This window comes from Rhipicephalus microplus, chromosome 3, assembly GCF_043290135.1.
Source record: "Rhipicephalus microplus isolate Deutch F79 chromosome 3, USDA_Rmic, whole genome shotgun sequence".
In the NCBI taxonomy this organism is placed as follows: Eukaryota; Metazoa; Arthropoda; class Arachnida; order Ixodida; family Ixodidae; genus Rhipicephalus; species Rhipicephalus microplus.
In genome coordinates this window covers 11,226,502-11,243,284 of record NC_134702.1, presented here as the reverse complement: position 1 = coordinate 11,243,284, position 16,783 = coordinate 11,226,502, and the positions used below count along the sequence as shown (strand labels likewise).

Genomic DNA, 16,783 nt, shown 5'->3' with positions numbered 1-16,783 from the left:
TGAACTTGTGCGCCTATATTTATTTAATAATTAACACCCCAAGACTCGTTCACAAATTTCTTTACAAACTAGTGAGCAACACTTGCCTATGTGTTTCTCAAAAAATAAAACAATGAACTCCCATGACACAAAAGAAATGAGACAACTGTCAGCATTTAAAAAATAATAAAAACACCATGAAAATGAGCAAGAGATGCAGGGACTGTCTCAATAGGAGAAGAAAAACTGGGAAAAAAAAAAGAAGACAACACGAGGTTGAAGGAAAAGCAATATTGCTGCATAAGAGCCTGTGGGGAACCGAACAGTGAACGATACCCGAAAGCCGCACAAGCATTTCACTGCCTGCCTTGGTCAATGTGAACTATGACAACCGTGACATTGTCTCCGCTCAGCTTCCGCACAGCTTCATTGGCGAGTTTGCTGCAGGCAGCCTCGTATCGCAGCTCCAGTGTCCTTTTCTTGTCCCCTTCAGCTGCTATTGTCTCATCCTGCGCCAGAAATGTGAAAATGGAGAGCGCGGAAAATGTAATGTGAAAATGGGGTACAGGGAGCGTGAATTGCACCTGAGACATGTACCCAATGAAAAAAAAAAGAAAATGGTGCCGTTATGGTGCTGCAAAGTTCCACCGCATCCGCCGGCCAAACTGAACTGCCGGTGTGTGCAACTGCCATGCCTTGGCAGACGACTTCGATGACGTCCCTACTCTTGACAATGATTGCAGTGGTGTTAGTTTTGCGCTCATCAATCTGCACGCACCAGGTGTGCTCTCATGCCAAGCGCAGGCCTCTACAAATATCAAGCTAACCAGGTCAAAGGATGACTCACACACACGCATGTTCGCACTCAGTCTGGAGGGTTTGGATGAGTGTATGGCAGTTGTGTTCCTTGGTATGCTGCTTTCACAAGTGAGAGTGGTCTGATGTCATTACTCTGCTAAAACCAGTTGCTGATTTTTGGAGATTTCAAAGCAGCAAAGGGCTGCCTCCTGAAATTTTTCCTTTATGACATAAACACCCATCTCCTCTGATTAACAAACTGGTCAATTAGGTTTTTATAATTACTGCTGTAATTGTTGTTTTTAGCCACCTTAAAGAGACACTAAAGGCAAATATTTACTCAATGTTGATTGCTGAAATAGTGGTCCAGAGACCTCGTAGTGCTACTTTCGTGCCAAGGAAATGCTTATTTTGAAATAAGATCACGTTTTAGTGGTTCGCACAGCGTTAGTAAATTTCAAAACACAAGCCTAAAAACAGACCTCCCAACGTAGCGGTTACCAAGCCCAACGTTGCTCGCTTTTACTGCGCGATTGCCGACACTAACAGCAGCAGAGCAAAAGTAGCCCCTCCCGTGCCCCCCAAAATAAATTTTATTTTGGGAGCCAAAGACAGCACAGCAAGTTTCAAAAAACGTTATTGAGCTAATGTGACCAAAATACGAGAAAAAAAAACTGTAATGCCACGATGACATTCGGGCACAGGAGTTTAGCTCATTCAAAGATGAAGCTATGAGCTTAATCAATTTTCTAACAATTAACCAATGATTGTAAAATTTATTTAGATGTATTGTTTATCAACATTTCTGCAACATTTATCTCTATCTATGAGTTCACTGTTTCACTTCAGTGTACTTTTGATGTTTATAACAGCATCCAATCAAGCAGCAGCGTGGAAGGGCACCCACCTGTAAAGTAGCAAGCACACTTGCAAGAACTTGGTCTGATGTGAAGACTTTCCAGAGACCATCACAGGCAAGCACAAGAAAACGGTCAGCTGGCGTCAGCTGGCATCGCATGACATCTGGGAGGCAGCTGACACCACACCGCTTATACTGGCCATCACCAATAGAGCGAGACACCTCCAGTACACCTAGCACTCGCCCGTCCCTGCATGCAAAATTTATTGATTTCTGTTTCTGAAAGGTCTGTGGTGGCTTAACACTTTTGTTACCATAAGAAACAAAATGTGCCAGAATTACTTTTTTTTCCAGTAAATTTGTAGGATTTTTTTCCAAATAATATGGCACCAATTTTTCATTTCCTTACATTACTAAATGCATAAAAAATATTACTCAAAAGTGGCTTCAATGCATGACAATACAGTTTAAAAGATGGCAATAAAATGAAGGCCAAGGCACAAATGGCCCACCACAAATGTGGCCATCTAGCATCAAAAAAAAAAAAGACAAGAATAACAATTACAGTCTTCATTGGTTTTGCGTGGGACCAGCTTTGGTTGATGACGAGTACAGTGGTCACCAGGAATTTAGTTGCAAAATTGCACGACTATACTCGCCAACAGTTGCAAAGGTGCTAACAAAGATGCACAACAACATGTAACATGACAGTCATTGATGAAGGTGTTGGGAGCGATCAATAGCAGAGGTCTTCGTCCTGCAGAGCACAAATAGGCCAAAAATGATTATGATGATGGTAGTTTCAATCATTTGCATTTCACATTTTCATTACATGTTCTATGGTGCAGCTATTAGTCGACTAAAGTGTAAGCAAAGAAAATTTGAACTGTAGCAGATTATGTTACTAGGTATGTCACAAGAAACTTGTAAGCGACCAAAATTTATTAATCTTGAAGTAGCAGAGAATCTGCAGCATGCAGCCCATGCTTCAGAGGTCAACGTGTAGAAGTGCACCCATAGAGTGAGTGATTCATTCTGGTACAGCTCAGCAGAAGAGCAAGATTAGCCGGAATAAATCCTCTAGAACAGCCTTGTTGTAACATCATCACTCCGTCAGAAACTCAAGCTTTTGTTTCATTACTACATATTCAAACGTTACTTTTCCCAGAAATGGTCGCAGTTGTGTTGTGTAAAAGTTCCAAGTTTGAACAGCCCACTTTAATTACGATAAAAAGAAAGAATGTGTACACCTACAGGTGGACCTAGCTTGTTAGCAAGCGTCCCGCAGAAAACAGGCATGCCGATGAAAGCTAAATCCGGTTTAGCTTCACAATGCCAATTCCTGGTAAAGAGCTCTTAATTAAGATAGCAAATACACAAGTAAAGGTGTATTGATTGAAAGTGATATTGATGCAGTGTTGCTTGCTGCAAAATTTAAATTTCCTGGAACGTGACAACCACAAAACTGGTGTTCTGTGGCCTTTTTTTCACAAAGTTAATGCTAACATAAAGGTCGGTAATTCTCTCAACCATGTACTCGCCAACACAGCTTGTGAAACGAAAAGCCCACAGTGAGTTATGTAAATGAAACGATTGTACAGCTAACCTGGAATGTTTAATGGAACAGTGACAATAGCACTTCATCTCATATTGTTGTTTTACAAAGTAATTGCTTGTTATTTTTCTTTGAAAAGAGAAGTGGTGTGACATATTGTTTTGAACATGTTGCAGTTTGAACAACCAATGCAACATGCCATGAACACTGGTGCTCCTGCCCCTTGGATGAACCCAAAGAATAACAAAGCATTCGAACAAAACTAAAAGTGCGATACGGGCGAACATGTCACAATGCACCACGCTCTAGTTGGGGTACTGCATTAACATTTAAAGTTGCACAAATTAGACAGCAGTGTTCCTCTCGTAATTTGAGTATGAAAGCATATGAAAGTGTAGAATAGGAAACAAGCGAAAAAGAAAATTTGCAAAATGTGCGACAAATTATGCAATGCACTTCCGTGTGCAAAAGTTTTGTGTTTCATGAGCACTGCACAAATCGCAAGGGGGTACTGCAAATAAGCTGGCTATATTCAGTACTCGCTCAATCACAAAAAGCATCAAACAGTACTAACTTCACAAATCCTCCCGCTTTTTGGATGCGCATCCTTTCGCCGTAGTCTGTCGGGCTGTGATCTTTGCTCAGAGGAATCGCAATGTGCTTCTGCGACTCTTCGTGGTATCTGCACAGGATGGCCTTTGAGAATAGTGATGGAATCAGAATGAATATCATGAAATAATAGTAATAAGAACATACACTACAATGCTTTCTACTCTGGCACTAAACTGTTGCTGATAATGCAATAAAAAAAAGAAAACAATGAAGTACTTGTGAGAGACTTGGAAAGGCTGCCATAGACAGCCATAAAAAAACACAAATTCATTTTCCACGTCGACTGCATCGTAAGCAGGTGCCCAACAATCTACCCAAGTGACAATTAAAGCTCTATCTTACTGAGCTATGTCAGAGCTAAAAAAGTTACCAACATGCACAGCTGCCGGCCCGCTAAAGCAGCGTATCATGAATGCCACTCACCTTGCTGTCACCCAGGTTGGCAATGTAAAGTGTATTGTCAATGGCAACCACAAGAACAGCTGTGGTGCCATCCTTCCAAGAAGGCTTGTAACTCGCTGCTCTCTTGAGAAAATCCTCGTCTGTTTTCTTGAAGCTTTCCATGATGGTTCGCTTGATTTCCTTTTCAACATGGCTCATGTCGCCTGTAATCATAATGCAAGATCGGCACAATGAGCGACACTTAATAGATGCCTGCAGTTGTGAAACTACAAATCATCACACCACTTTTTAAAAGTAAGTTGGACAAATTCAGTTGCATAGCTGCATCAGTTGCACTTGCTCTAAAGCTACCTTGACAGAATTGAAATTTTACAGCACAAAAAAAAAAGAAAATCGCTGCAAAACATACTCAACACAAGCTTCTTCTCAAAGATGTTCAAATAGTTGTGCCAAAGTGATCACAATGCAAACGATACATTACTACGTCCAGCTCACACAGACATTCATACAGTTAAGTAGGCTTATGCTATATGTTCTGGGCTGGTGCAGCTTGCATCAAAAGAATACGAACATATGCTACAGCATGTTAGCTATGTAAAACAGTATTCTATAGCTAACACTTCAATGAACAAGAGAGAAATTTCCCTTTTCAGCTGCACCAATGCCATTCAAAAACAGCGCAGGTGCTTGATCATCAGTACGAGCAGGTAAAGACAAAATTTAACCATAGTACATGTACTAGTACTACAAACTTACTTGTGAATAATTAGGTAACTTCAGACACAGACATTGTTGTAAAAATAAAAAAAAACATGTCCTGGCAAAATTAAAGTATAATTTGTCAACGACTGATAACTAGCATCCAAGGAGCCAACTTTTTCATGGTGCCACAAAACGTTTATACTAAAAAGTGTTCATAACTGCAGGGGTTAATTATAAAAGCATGTGGATATACTACGATCATTATCAGTCTGAGCCACCTCTAAAAATACTAAAGTCCATTGAGCACCAACACTGAGGAGCAAGAGTAATGCCACCTCACAAACAGGAAAAGCAGAATGAGAATGCTGGGAAGGTTTCACCAAGTGCAACTTTCATTAGCCATCGACATTTTTATGTTCTCAGCAACTTTTGGCAATGAAAAGCTGCTACAAAGCATTGTGACTTGGTGCACAGGCCTTCCATCTAAAATGTGATGTCTAAGACACGGTGCCTACTACGTGTTTCCAGCACTTGCTCAGTTTCCACCAAATGCATTTAGAAAAGCTTTAGAGACCCTCTCTGTTTACCAGGCCGAACCATCTGAAGTGTGTGCTAGTTAGTTAGTTATATTGGGTTTATTGGCGCAAGAGCGACTCGGGCTAAGCTGCGTCAAACACAAGGTACCTAGTGATAGCCAGTATATACATTTTAATCATAAAGCTTAGGGAGGAATCCACTTTCTTTTAGGAAATTGATAACTTTAGACAGTGGAACAAGTGAATCATCTCCTAAAATTTTATTCAGGTGTATTGGTGTGTGGTGTTTGTATAAAGCTCTGAAATGCTTTCGTCTTTCTGCTTCAATGTATGGACACGTGACTAGAATATGTAAAACCGTTAATGGCTGTTGACATTTTTCCCATTCTGGCAAATCTCTTCTAAGCAAAAAGTTGTGAGTGAGGTGAGTGTGCCCAATGCGGAGTCGGCATAGAATGACCTCAATGAATCGTTCTTGGTGAGCATATGACTTTCAGTCGCCCACTGTGGGCTTCACCAAATGCAGTTTATTACTCGTGCAGAAGTCCCATTGTTGCTGCCATTTTAATGATAATGCCATACGAATAGTACGTAGGCTATCTTTAAGGAGAATCTTTGTTTAACTGATGTCTGTGCTGCTAAGGACTCACATTCGTCCGCCTCTTCGTTGCCTGGTATCCCTATGTGGCTTGAAACCCAACAAAAATGGACAGTCATATTCTCATTATTTGAAACAATCATACGTAGGATATCAACTAGTAAAGGTTCGCACTCAGCTTTTAAATGCAGCGCTTTTTTTTAAGTCAATGAGTCAGTGTATATGATTGTTTGTCTGTATTCCTCAATGATGATTTTTTTACTGCTTCCCATAAGGCGTACATTTCAGCGCTGAAAATGGACATGCACTTTGGTAGTCTGACACTGACAGTGCTTTTTTCTGTCACAATCCCAATGCCAACACGGTGTTTTGCTTTCAAGCCATCTGCGTAAATTTCGGTATAACCTTTGTATTTTTCCTCGATTGCGCGGAATTCTTGAATTAAGTGTTGTGGTGCGCTGTCGTTTTTCTTAAATTGGGTCAGTGAAAAATCGCACAGTTGCGTCAGGTCAGCCCATGGCGGCAGTCTCGGTGGTTTGATGGCGACCTTCAGTGCGTCATTACAAATACTGCAGGTGCAGCAATGCTCTTCGAAGCGTAAAGTCAATGGTTTGATGAGGTGTGGCCTGTTTGAATAGTATAAGCGTGAGTGGCATTGCCTGGTGATGTCGTGGCATATATGTTGAGACTGTGATCTAATTTTTAAAACATGAGAGAGTTGAAAATATGCGGCGCTGGCATAGCCGAGGTTCATTGCAATCTATGTACAAACTCTGGACTGGGGATGTTCTATAAGCAAGCAGCATTTGATAAATGCAGACCAAGTTTGTGTACAAGGTCTAGACGGCGAATGTAGGATTGTCTGGCCGAGCCGTAAACAATGCTCCCATAGTCTGAAATGCTGCGCACAACGGAACAATAAACCTTCAATAGGCATAATCGATCAGAACACCAATGCTTATGGGATAAAACCTTTAAAGTATTGAGATGTCCCCCACTATGCCACCAATTACCAAAGAGAGGGAAGACCACTCAACCCCTTGTCTATCCTGTTCCCTCTTGGCTACGTGTTTGAATCACTTTCCACATACAGGGATTCGTGCTGGGGCCGGGAAGTAAGAGACGCTACGACCTGTTTCTGTTTACTGATTCATTAAATTTAATAGCAAGTGCAAATGGCGTACACACATACTGTCCGTGAACGACATCTCTGTTAGGCGAAATTGTAACACAAAAGGAAATGCTCGCGACACGCGAAACAGGATACATAAGCGAAGTAATGGTGACAATACAAGGGTGCCTCAATACAGAGTAAACACAGGATGACACAAATGATAAAGTCATTAATTAATAAAACTGCGCAACGTCTTAATATGCCACATCCCTTCCCGCAAAGCTCGTTTAGGTAAGGGAGGTGAAGTTCGTCTCACGAATGGTCCTTGTGGTCAGTCTTCACCGTCTTCGTTGTCTCTCTCAGCGAGTTCCATCTTAATCTTCTTTCATAACGTCCCGCAATCACTTGTTTCCTCGTTTCCCATCTCTAACTTTCATTCCTCGTCATATCATCTCTGCCTCAGTCATCATCCCATCGACTCTCATTGCTATCTCTTCACACCGTTATCTTCCTTTTCCATTCCGTCTCTCTACCATCTCGAGCTCATCGCATCGTATCTCTGACTCCCTTGTATTGTCTCGTAGTCCCTTTCTGTAGGACCCGACTTCGCCCTACCGGGGCACCAAACCAGTCGCCACTCCACGCGGCATATCTTTTTTTCTCTGTGCGAGTGTATTATCTTCGGCGGCCGCCCCCGCGGCCTACACCAGTAGAAAACCCTCTCCCAAACAAAGCCGAGCAAGTAACAATGTACAAACTCAAGCCTCAGGGAGAGTGATGGGCGAGCCGTCCGAAGACACTTTAATTACGGGCGAACAATGGTCCCGATGCTTCCGGTACTTGGTGAGCCGATGTCCAGACCACGTCTCAACGTTTCCATGTAGCTCGGTGTCCCCCGCGAAATTCTCCGCAGCCGCCGCTTTTTCGTCATTCACCGCCGCGGGCGGCCATCTGCGCAGAACGCAGTAATGAGCCCTAGAGCCACGGAGGCTGACAGAAAGTCATACTGGTCCCGGCACAAGCGCTGCGGCAGCGTCGCATTCCCCAAACCAACAAAAGGTGCTCTGCTGCTCCCTCATGCCACAAATCTGAAGGGTGCGCGCCGATTGTCTCCACCATACACTGTCACACGGTCTGTAGACGACAAGGCGCCGCCCAGTCCTCGTGTTTGCGCGGGGGAGCCCGTGAGAATAGTAGAAATAATCCTTCTGGTACTTCACTCCTGAATGCCCATTCGTTAAACCGAAGGTTTTCTTTTCCTTTCTTTTATGCGTGGGTTTGAGAAACGAACGAAAACATCTTGAAAGGAGTGGGGTTCAGTCCGTGTTTGCGGGGACGTCACAATCCCTTCATCTTGCAGAAGAATTTTCCCCGGGGAAATTCAAACACGAGAATTGCGGGTTCATAATGCCTTCGAGTTGCGCAGCAAATTTGAGACAACGCCTTCGAGTTGCGCAGCAAATTTGAGACATTGCAGCAGTCTTAGGAATACGATATGCGAACACAGCACACTTGTGATTCAGCCCTGGCGGTAGCGCGTCGCTGACAGGAACCAATCTGTGATTGTCGCTGAATCATCACCCACCACGAAGCAGTTTGATTCCGTATTTCTACCGCGCACAACACACTTGAAACCTTCAGAATCCGTGCAGAAACTCGTGGATGACGCGTGGACAAAACGCACACTGGTCACAGCTGCTCGTCGGATGGTTTGGCACGCAGCGTTCAGTTATGAGAACGGGAGGTTCACTATCATGCGAGCACAACACACACTTCGCCTGCACTGTCCACTCTCGGCACAACCAAACAGAGTATACACACATTTCATTATGCTTTCATTCCACACATGCACAAAATTTTAAGATCTTATCGAACATTTCAAACCAAATGAAAAGCGGGATGGCGGGAGAACATTGGTCATAGAGGCAGCAACACTGAATTACCCTCGCGTACCATCTCCTGCCCGGCCTCATTTCAAAACACAAACAAAATAAAACAAATGTACAAGCCAAAGCAAAACAATATAAAAACTTAAACTTTGACAGAAGGTCTTTACTAAAGTAACATGCACAATGACAAGTAGAAATTATAAAACATAAAATGGCATACAACATTGCGGACTCTTATGACCCTAGCCGATCCCCAAGCGCTCAGCGTCTACCCGTATGCAGACTGCTTCCCCGACTCCGAGTCCCGGACCCTCATTAGATGGTCCGAACTTCAACCTACTCAACTCAGTCGCGGACTGGGGCATATGCGAAGCTATCTTATAAGGCCACCGCTGCGCATGCCTGGGTTTGGTGTGGTGTACATCGAGTGTGCCGCAGTTCCACTTTGGCCACACAAAAACCACCCCGTTGCGATCTAGGCATTCCTCAATCTCATCTTCTCCCTCTAACGTTCGGTCTACTACCGTGTCGACCAAGATTCCGACAGCTGCATCCTCAGGAAACCCATTCTCATCCAACTCCATATCTGCTACTCCTACTGGTACTGCCTCATCGTCTCGTGGGACCTTCGTGGTAGAAACTGCAGCTAAACCGTCTGTATCCGCTCCAGAAACCTCAACAGCTTTTGTTTCACCCAGTGGCACCGGTGTGCCAGCTTTCCTCTCAAACACACACTTGCTCAATGGCGGAACATCCTCCTCGATCCCAGAAATTACATTAACCACTTCCGCACACGGTGAACCGCGACTAATTTTTATGGAGCTTGTTTCCTCGTGAATATTTACGACTGCGATTGACCTCTGCGCGTCAACGTCATGAGGAGGAGTCGCGTCTAGGTTTCCAAATTCGAATTTTCCCGCCCTGTCCTTGCCTTTGTGGATGCGGCTGCCACCCGTCGAATTCCACTTTCGTCGCCGGTATCGGTGGTATTCTCGCCGAATGTGACCAAACCTGCCACATTTATAGCACCCGCCGGGATAAGGTAGCTGCTTCGGAAATTCCTGCCAATTCTGTTTTACCTTATTGCGTACTGCCAACTCTCCACAAGTTTTTCGAGGCGGTCAAGGCGGCTATGCATCTCATGACCATCCGTGTCCTCTTCTACGTATCGAATGGGTAACGAATGGCTCCTCGACACTTTCTCATTCTGTTCCTCCTTGACCGCTATGGCAATGGCCTCGTCAAACGTTTTTGGGTCTCGAGAGAGAACAAATCTGTGGACCGGATCCCTCAGGCCTAATAAAAACTGCGAGAGCAATTGTTCGGCTAGAATTTCGCGGCGCAGTGAAGCTTTCACCGGATCCTGACTATCGGACCTTGCCAGGGTGGCGGTCCCGAGGATGCGCAAGCGACTCGCAAATGACGACACCTCCTCCACTGCCCCCTGCCTCGCTTTTAAAAACCGCTCCGTTTTAAAGCTAAGTGGCTCCGTATCAAACCTTTTGAGGGCCAAATATTTGAACTCAGAAAACGTTGAAGCCGCAGCGACACCATCATCGCACCACGCAAAAACTTGCGCCGCGCCTACCATCTTGCATCGTGCTATGCAGACCAGCTCATTATCCCGCCATCCACCCAAGCGACCAACCTGCTCCAAAATTTCCAAGAAGACCCCAATATCCGGACCCGTATCACCTCCCGTAAACGATGGAACCATGTCCGCTGACATTAACGCGCTCATTTCTAGTGGGTCGTCTCTGTCGGTCATCTTGGTAGCCTGCTCGTTCATTTTGCCGCCTCTCCTTCCCTAGTACGAGGGTGAAATCTCGCACCGTTGCCCCAGCAGTAATCCCACCGCTGCCACCACTTGAGACGTCTCCTGCTACGCCACTGATTACCAAAGAGAGAGAAGACCACTCAACCCCTTGTCTATCCGGTTCCCTCTTGGCTATGTGTCTCAATCACTTTCCACATACAGGGATTCGTGCTGGGGCCGGGAAGTAAGAGATGCTACGACCTGTTTCTGTTTACTGATTCATTAAATTTAATAGCAAGTGCAAATGGCGTACACACATACTGTCCGTGAACGACATCTCTGTTAGACGAAATTGTAACACAACAGGAAATACTCGCGACACGCGAAACAGGATACATAAGCGAAGTAATGGTGACAATACAAGGGTGCCTCAATACAGAGTAAACACAGGATGACACAAATGATAAAGTCATTAATTAATAAAACCGCGCAACGTCTCAATATGCCACATCCCTTCCCGCAAAGCTCGTTTAGGTAAAGGAGGTGAAGTTCGTCTCACGAATGGTCCATGTGGTCAGTCTTCACCGTTTTCGTTGTCTCTCTCGGCGATTTCCATCTTAATTTTCTTTCATAACGTCCCGCAATCACTCGTTTCTTATCTTTAACTTTCATTTCTCGTCATATCATCTCTGCCTCAGTCATCATCCCATCGACTCTCATTGCTATCTCTTCACACCGTTATCTTCCTTTTCCATTCCGTCTCTCTACCATCTCGAGCTCATCGCATTGTATCTCCGACTCTCTTCGCATCCTATCTCTGACTCCCTTGTATCGTCTCGTAGTCCCTTTTTGTAGGACCCGACTCCGCCCTACCGGGGCACCAAACCAGTCGCCACTCCACGCGGCATATCTTTTCTTCTCCGTCCGAGTGTATCATCTTCGGCGGCCGCCCCCGCGGCCTACACCAGTAGAAAACCCTCTCCCAAACAAAGCCGAGCAAGTAACAATGTACAAACTAAAGCCTTAGAGAGAGTGATGGGCGAGCCGTCCGAAGACACTTTAATTACGGGCGAACAATGGTCCCGATGCTTCCGGTACTTGGTGAGCCGATGTCCAGACCACGTCTCAATGTTTCCATGTAGCTCGGTGTCCCCCGCGAAATTTTCCGTAGCCGCCGCTTCTTGGTCATTCACCGCCGCGGGCGGCCATCCGCGCAGAACGCAGAAATGAGCCCTGGAGGCACGGAGGCTGACGGAAAGTCATACTGGTCCCGGCACAAGCGCTGCGGCAGCGACGCATTCCCCGAACCAACAAAAGGTGCTCTGCTGCTCCCCTATGCCACAAATCTGAAGGGTGCGTGCCGATTGTCTCCACCGTACACTGTCACACGGTCTGTAGACGACAAGGCGCCGCCCGGTCCTCTTGTTTGCGCGGGGGAGCCCGTGAGAATAGTAGAAATAATCATTCTGGTACTTCACTCCGGAATGCCCATTCGTTACACCGAAGGTTTTCTTTTCCTTTTTTTTTATGCGTGGGTTTGAGAAACGAACGAAAACACCCTGAAAGGAGCGGGGTTCAGTCCGTGTTTGCGGGGACGTCACAGTATTAAGCGTTTTATTGGCCTTGATTTTGAGTGCATTAATATGAGCAAGAAAGCTTAGTTTACTGTCAAACGTAACCCCTAAGAATTTTAGTTCATGCTTTATCATTATCGCCATGTTGTTTAATGTAAGCTGTGGGTCTGGAAATAATCCTCTTTTCAATGTAAATACCACAGCAACTGTCTTTTGTTTAGAAAATCCGAAGCGATTTCTGTCAGCCCAAAGTGTTAGTTTGTTTATGGTAACTTAAAGTTGCCTCTCACATGTTGATAGGTTAGAAGCACGAGAAGCTTGTGCTCGTGAAGATCGTCAACATATACGAGAGTGCATGATTGTGGGTGGTATGACCATATTAATCAAGTGTGTGCACTTGAAAAGAGCCTAGTACAAGCTAACAGCCAGCCTACGCCATTTAGTCCTTTATTCAGCCAATAGCAGAGTGAAGCCAACTCATTCAAGATGAAATGATGCTTTTCATTTGGCGATGAACAGCAATGCTCCTCACCATTGCAATGAGGCACTAATGTCACACAAACACAGATTATTTCTCAACTCAAACGAAATCAAGATTAAGCCATGCATTATAAATTATAAAATAAACTTAAAAGAAACTCACTCTCACTGTTTAAGCTTACCACCCTGAACATTGATAAGACTGTTTTTAAATGGATCGAATGTTACCTTTCCCAAAGAACACAAACCGTAGTACTGAATGGAAAATGCTCCGAATACACCGATGTTACCTCAGGGGTACCACAAGGCTCCGTCCTGGGTCCGCTATTGTTTTTAATTTATGTTAATGATATCTCTGCAGGAATTTCATCTTCTATACGGTTGTTGGCGGATGACTGTGTTGTGTACAGAAAAATTTTTGATCACAATGATGTATTAGAACTTCAGAAAGACTTATCGCTCATTTATGGCTGGTGTACCAAATGGAAAATGAATTTGAATATAACAAAGTGTGTACATATTTCATTTACCAAAAAGATGAAACCATTTCAGTCACAGTACCATCTGAACAATGTACAGTTGAAACAAGAGAGTACATATAAGTACCTAGGTATAATACTATCATCTGAATGTTCATGGAGGCCTCAGGTTGACACTCTCATAGCCAAAGCTGGTAAGGCTTTAAATTTAATTCAAAGAAACCTGCGATGTTCGCATGTGAATTTAAAACGTATGGCATACACTACTTGTATCAGACCTATCTTAGAATACGGTTGTGTCGTGTGGGACCCCGCCGAGGAAACCTTCATTGCTGCTCTGGAACAATTACAAAATCGTGCTGCCAGGTTCGTCTTGGGACGGTACGGAAGGGGGGAGAGCTGCACTGCAATGAAGGCTGAGCTAGGATGGGAGTGTCTTTCTGACCGCCGCCAGAAGCAGAGATTAAAATTTCTTTACTGCATTTACTACAATAAAACTGGAATTAATAGAGAAATATACCTACACAACCCTCATTACACTTCAAAACGTTTTGATCATAGTTGCAAAATTCGGGAATACCCAGCTAAAACGAACATGTATGCCAATTCATTTTTTCCTAGAACGATTAAACAGTGGAACAGGCTAATTGAAATGCAAGTACATAGTGGGAACGAAGATATATTTTATTCACTGCTGTAAACCTGTGTTGTAACCTGAACGAAGATATATTATGTGTGAACAAAATTCTGCTATGTGTGTGAACGAAAATGTATTTCAGTTATTTATGTGTGAACAAAGTTGTATTGGGTCGGTGAACGGAGATGTACGTCATTTATTGATGTAACCCCCCTGCTATAACGCCTTCGGGTGCTGCGGGGTATCTGATGAATAAATAAAGAATAAATACTTCAATCTTAGCATTAAAAAAAAAAATCCTGTAGCAGTTTACACTAATGAAAGGCTGCGTGACAGAGTATCCTATGCGAATTCCCGTCTCGCCACACTGGTAACTCAAGTGTCATTTTGTCTTGATAAGTGTACTGGATTTTTCAAAGTCATCTGAATATGTCAAGCTACACTTTACAACAAATTTTCTAGCCCTGGACCAAGTAAGGCACAATGCTCATAATAAGCAACTACAAAACAGTGTTGAACTTCAATTTTAAGGCATTAACTATGACACCAAATAGGCTTTATCAAAGACATTTAAGAGAACGTTCAATAATGCACAAATATATAATATAGGCCATACTAAGCAAACAAAATGTATTTAAAATGCAGAACATAAAGTGTATGCTGATACTCAATATGAAACTAGCTACACTTCATAGCATATCGAACAATTACATATATATATATATATGCCAGGAAACATTACTGTCGGGTGCAATCAAATGTAGTATAGGCTCGCACTTTACAACAGTTTGCACAGTTTGCATTCGAACTGCTGAGTCCACCTATATTTCATCATGTACGACAAAAGATTACAGCTACATTGTGATACGAAGATGCAAAAATGTGGTAGCACAACACACGAGTGCAGTGTCCCATAGACCTTAAAGAGTAGTTTTTCTTTTACCTCACTGCCGTGTATGAATGACGTGGGTGCAGCTGCCGAGGGAGAAGCAAGAGAACATGTAGACACATAAACTGACCTTGGGCCCTACGAGTTTAAGCAAGGGAGACAAGAATGGGGAGGAGGCAGGCAGTACCCTTCGGGAATCGGGTGGCAAGTTGCCGGTGCAGCTGCTGAGCTGCATGCCGTGACGCTCGGGAACCATTGTGCCCATCAAAGACAGCATAGTATGCAAGCCGACATCTGCAACACCAAGAAAGAATTGCGTTAGTGGTTCCTCTGACTGCTCCATACAGCATTGGTTTCACAGAAAGTCAACCAAATCGTTACCAGTTAATGTTTGCTCGTCTAACGGGCTAAAACGTCTTTTATTTACCGACGATAAATGAACTCAGTTGTTGCTCACCTATTGATGTGTAGTGGTTTCTGGGCCTTGAGGAGATCCATTCCGGAAGACAGGGTGTGAAAACATGGACACCAGAAGGAAGTCAAGACACCAGGCATTTGTGGTACATTGACTCCTTTGTCCATGTTTGCATGTCGTGTCTTTTAGAATGAATTCGTTCTTAGCTAAAACTGCTGCTTGGGTGAGTTAGTCTATGTTTGAGCCAGATTTACCAGCGCAAGAAAGATGGAACACTAAGAATGTTCTAATAAGTTATCTGGTTCATATAAGCTCAGCTCAACTTACAAGATGAATAGATTTAAAAAATATATCTAGATGCCAGCTATGTTAGGATTTACAAAGTATGACTGTCCGGCAAGAGCGCGGTTAGGCGCTCCTTTGCTACAACAACACACACATGCCAGTTACATCCACAAGGCGCACTACTACGGTCGTCTACAAGGAAACGCTCATGAAACTGCCCGAAGGGGCACCACGCGGTTACTAACATGGAACCGTGCAATTGAGGAATGTCTGCGTGGTAAGCATCTTGGATGACGTGCGCATCTTGCATGTCCTCCCGCTCGCCCTTGCGTTCCGCCACGAAGCCACGGAGCGTGATGACACCTGCAAGAGATGTTCTCAATCAGCAAGAACAGAGCTTGTAGGTGGTACTCTAGTACTTTGTGTGGGCCTCTTGATCTGCGCGTCCTCCTGCTCTTCGTCATCCCGGGGCCTTTTGATCGGTTGTGGAGGAACCTCCTGCTCGGTCGAAGACGGTGACGGCAGATCGTCGAAAAGTGCGTCGTTCTGGGCCTTGGTGATCAGTTTGCGGCGGATCTCCTTGGCCACGGGCTCCTGCCGAACAGCCTTGGACACGCTTTCTGCTTAATGCAAAGCATAAAAATCCGAGACACAAAGTGTGAACGAAACCGTACACCGACGCCGAGAGGCTTTCCCAAATGATACCTGGCTCGGGGAGATCGCTGAACAAATCCATCTGAAAGCTATCTAAAGAGTGGTCAGCACCAGCAATCAAACAAGTGCACCCGATGGGCCACGGCGGCTAAATTAAGCGTAAGCAGCTAGAAGGCGCCGAAATGGCCTTGCTCGAGCACATCATGCGCTGATCACAGCTACGACGCGTTCAGCAACCAGCGCCTCCGCCGCTGCACAGCACATTCTTCCGCAAGCAAGCTGATGCAGTCGCTAATCCTTGTCGCTCTGTGTTCAATACACGCCAGAAAAATTGCTCAAGTTTATTACTAATAAATTTTGCAAAAGACAATAGTTTAGGAGGTCAGTATGTTTCCGATTAGGTTGAAGTACTTTCCGGATTTTAAAGAAGCAGAATAACGCATTTTTTAAACCAATTAATGTAAATCTGAGATAACCTTGTATTTATTGGGTTCGGTTTACATGAAAATGTTTTAAAATTTTATTGTGATTTGGCACTGACGCGCTGGATCATAGCGGATCAATTAGTTC

The 16,783-nt window shown here is 44.2% G+C and overlaps 1 protein-coding gene across 1 annotated transcript; it reads right to left on the bottom strand.

The window, feature by feature from the left end:
• LOC119182326 (integrin-linked kinase-associated serine/threonine phosphatase 2C) lies at positions 1–16,439 on the bottom strand. Its single transcript, XM_037433345.2, has 8 exons — positions 16,265–16,439; positions 15,979–16,179; positions 15,805–15,922; positions 15,047–15,153; positions 4,227–4,408; positions 3,766–3,887; positions 1,685–1,886; positions 1–488 (listed from the first exon to the last, which is right to left on the bottom strand). The coding sequence occupies exons 1-8, from the start codon at positions 16,293–16,295 to the stop codon at positions 336–338; spliced, it is 1,116 nt and encodes a 371-aa protein (XP_037289242.1). The 5' UTR covers positions 16,296–16,439; the 3' UTR covers positions 1–335.
• Positions 16,440–16,783: the final 344 nt, after the last annotated feature.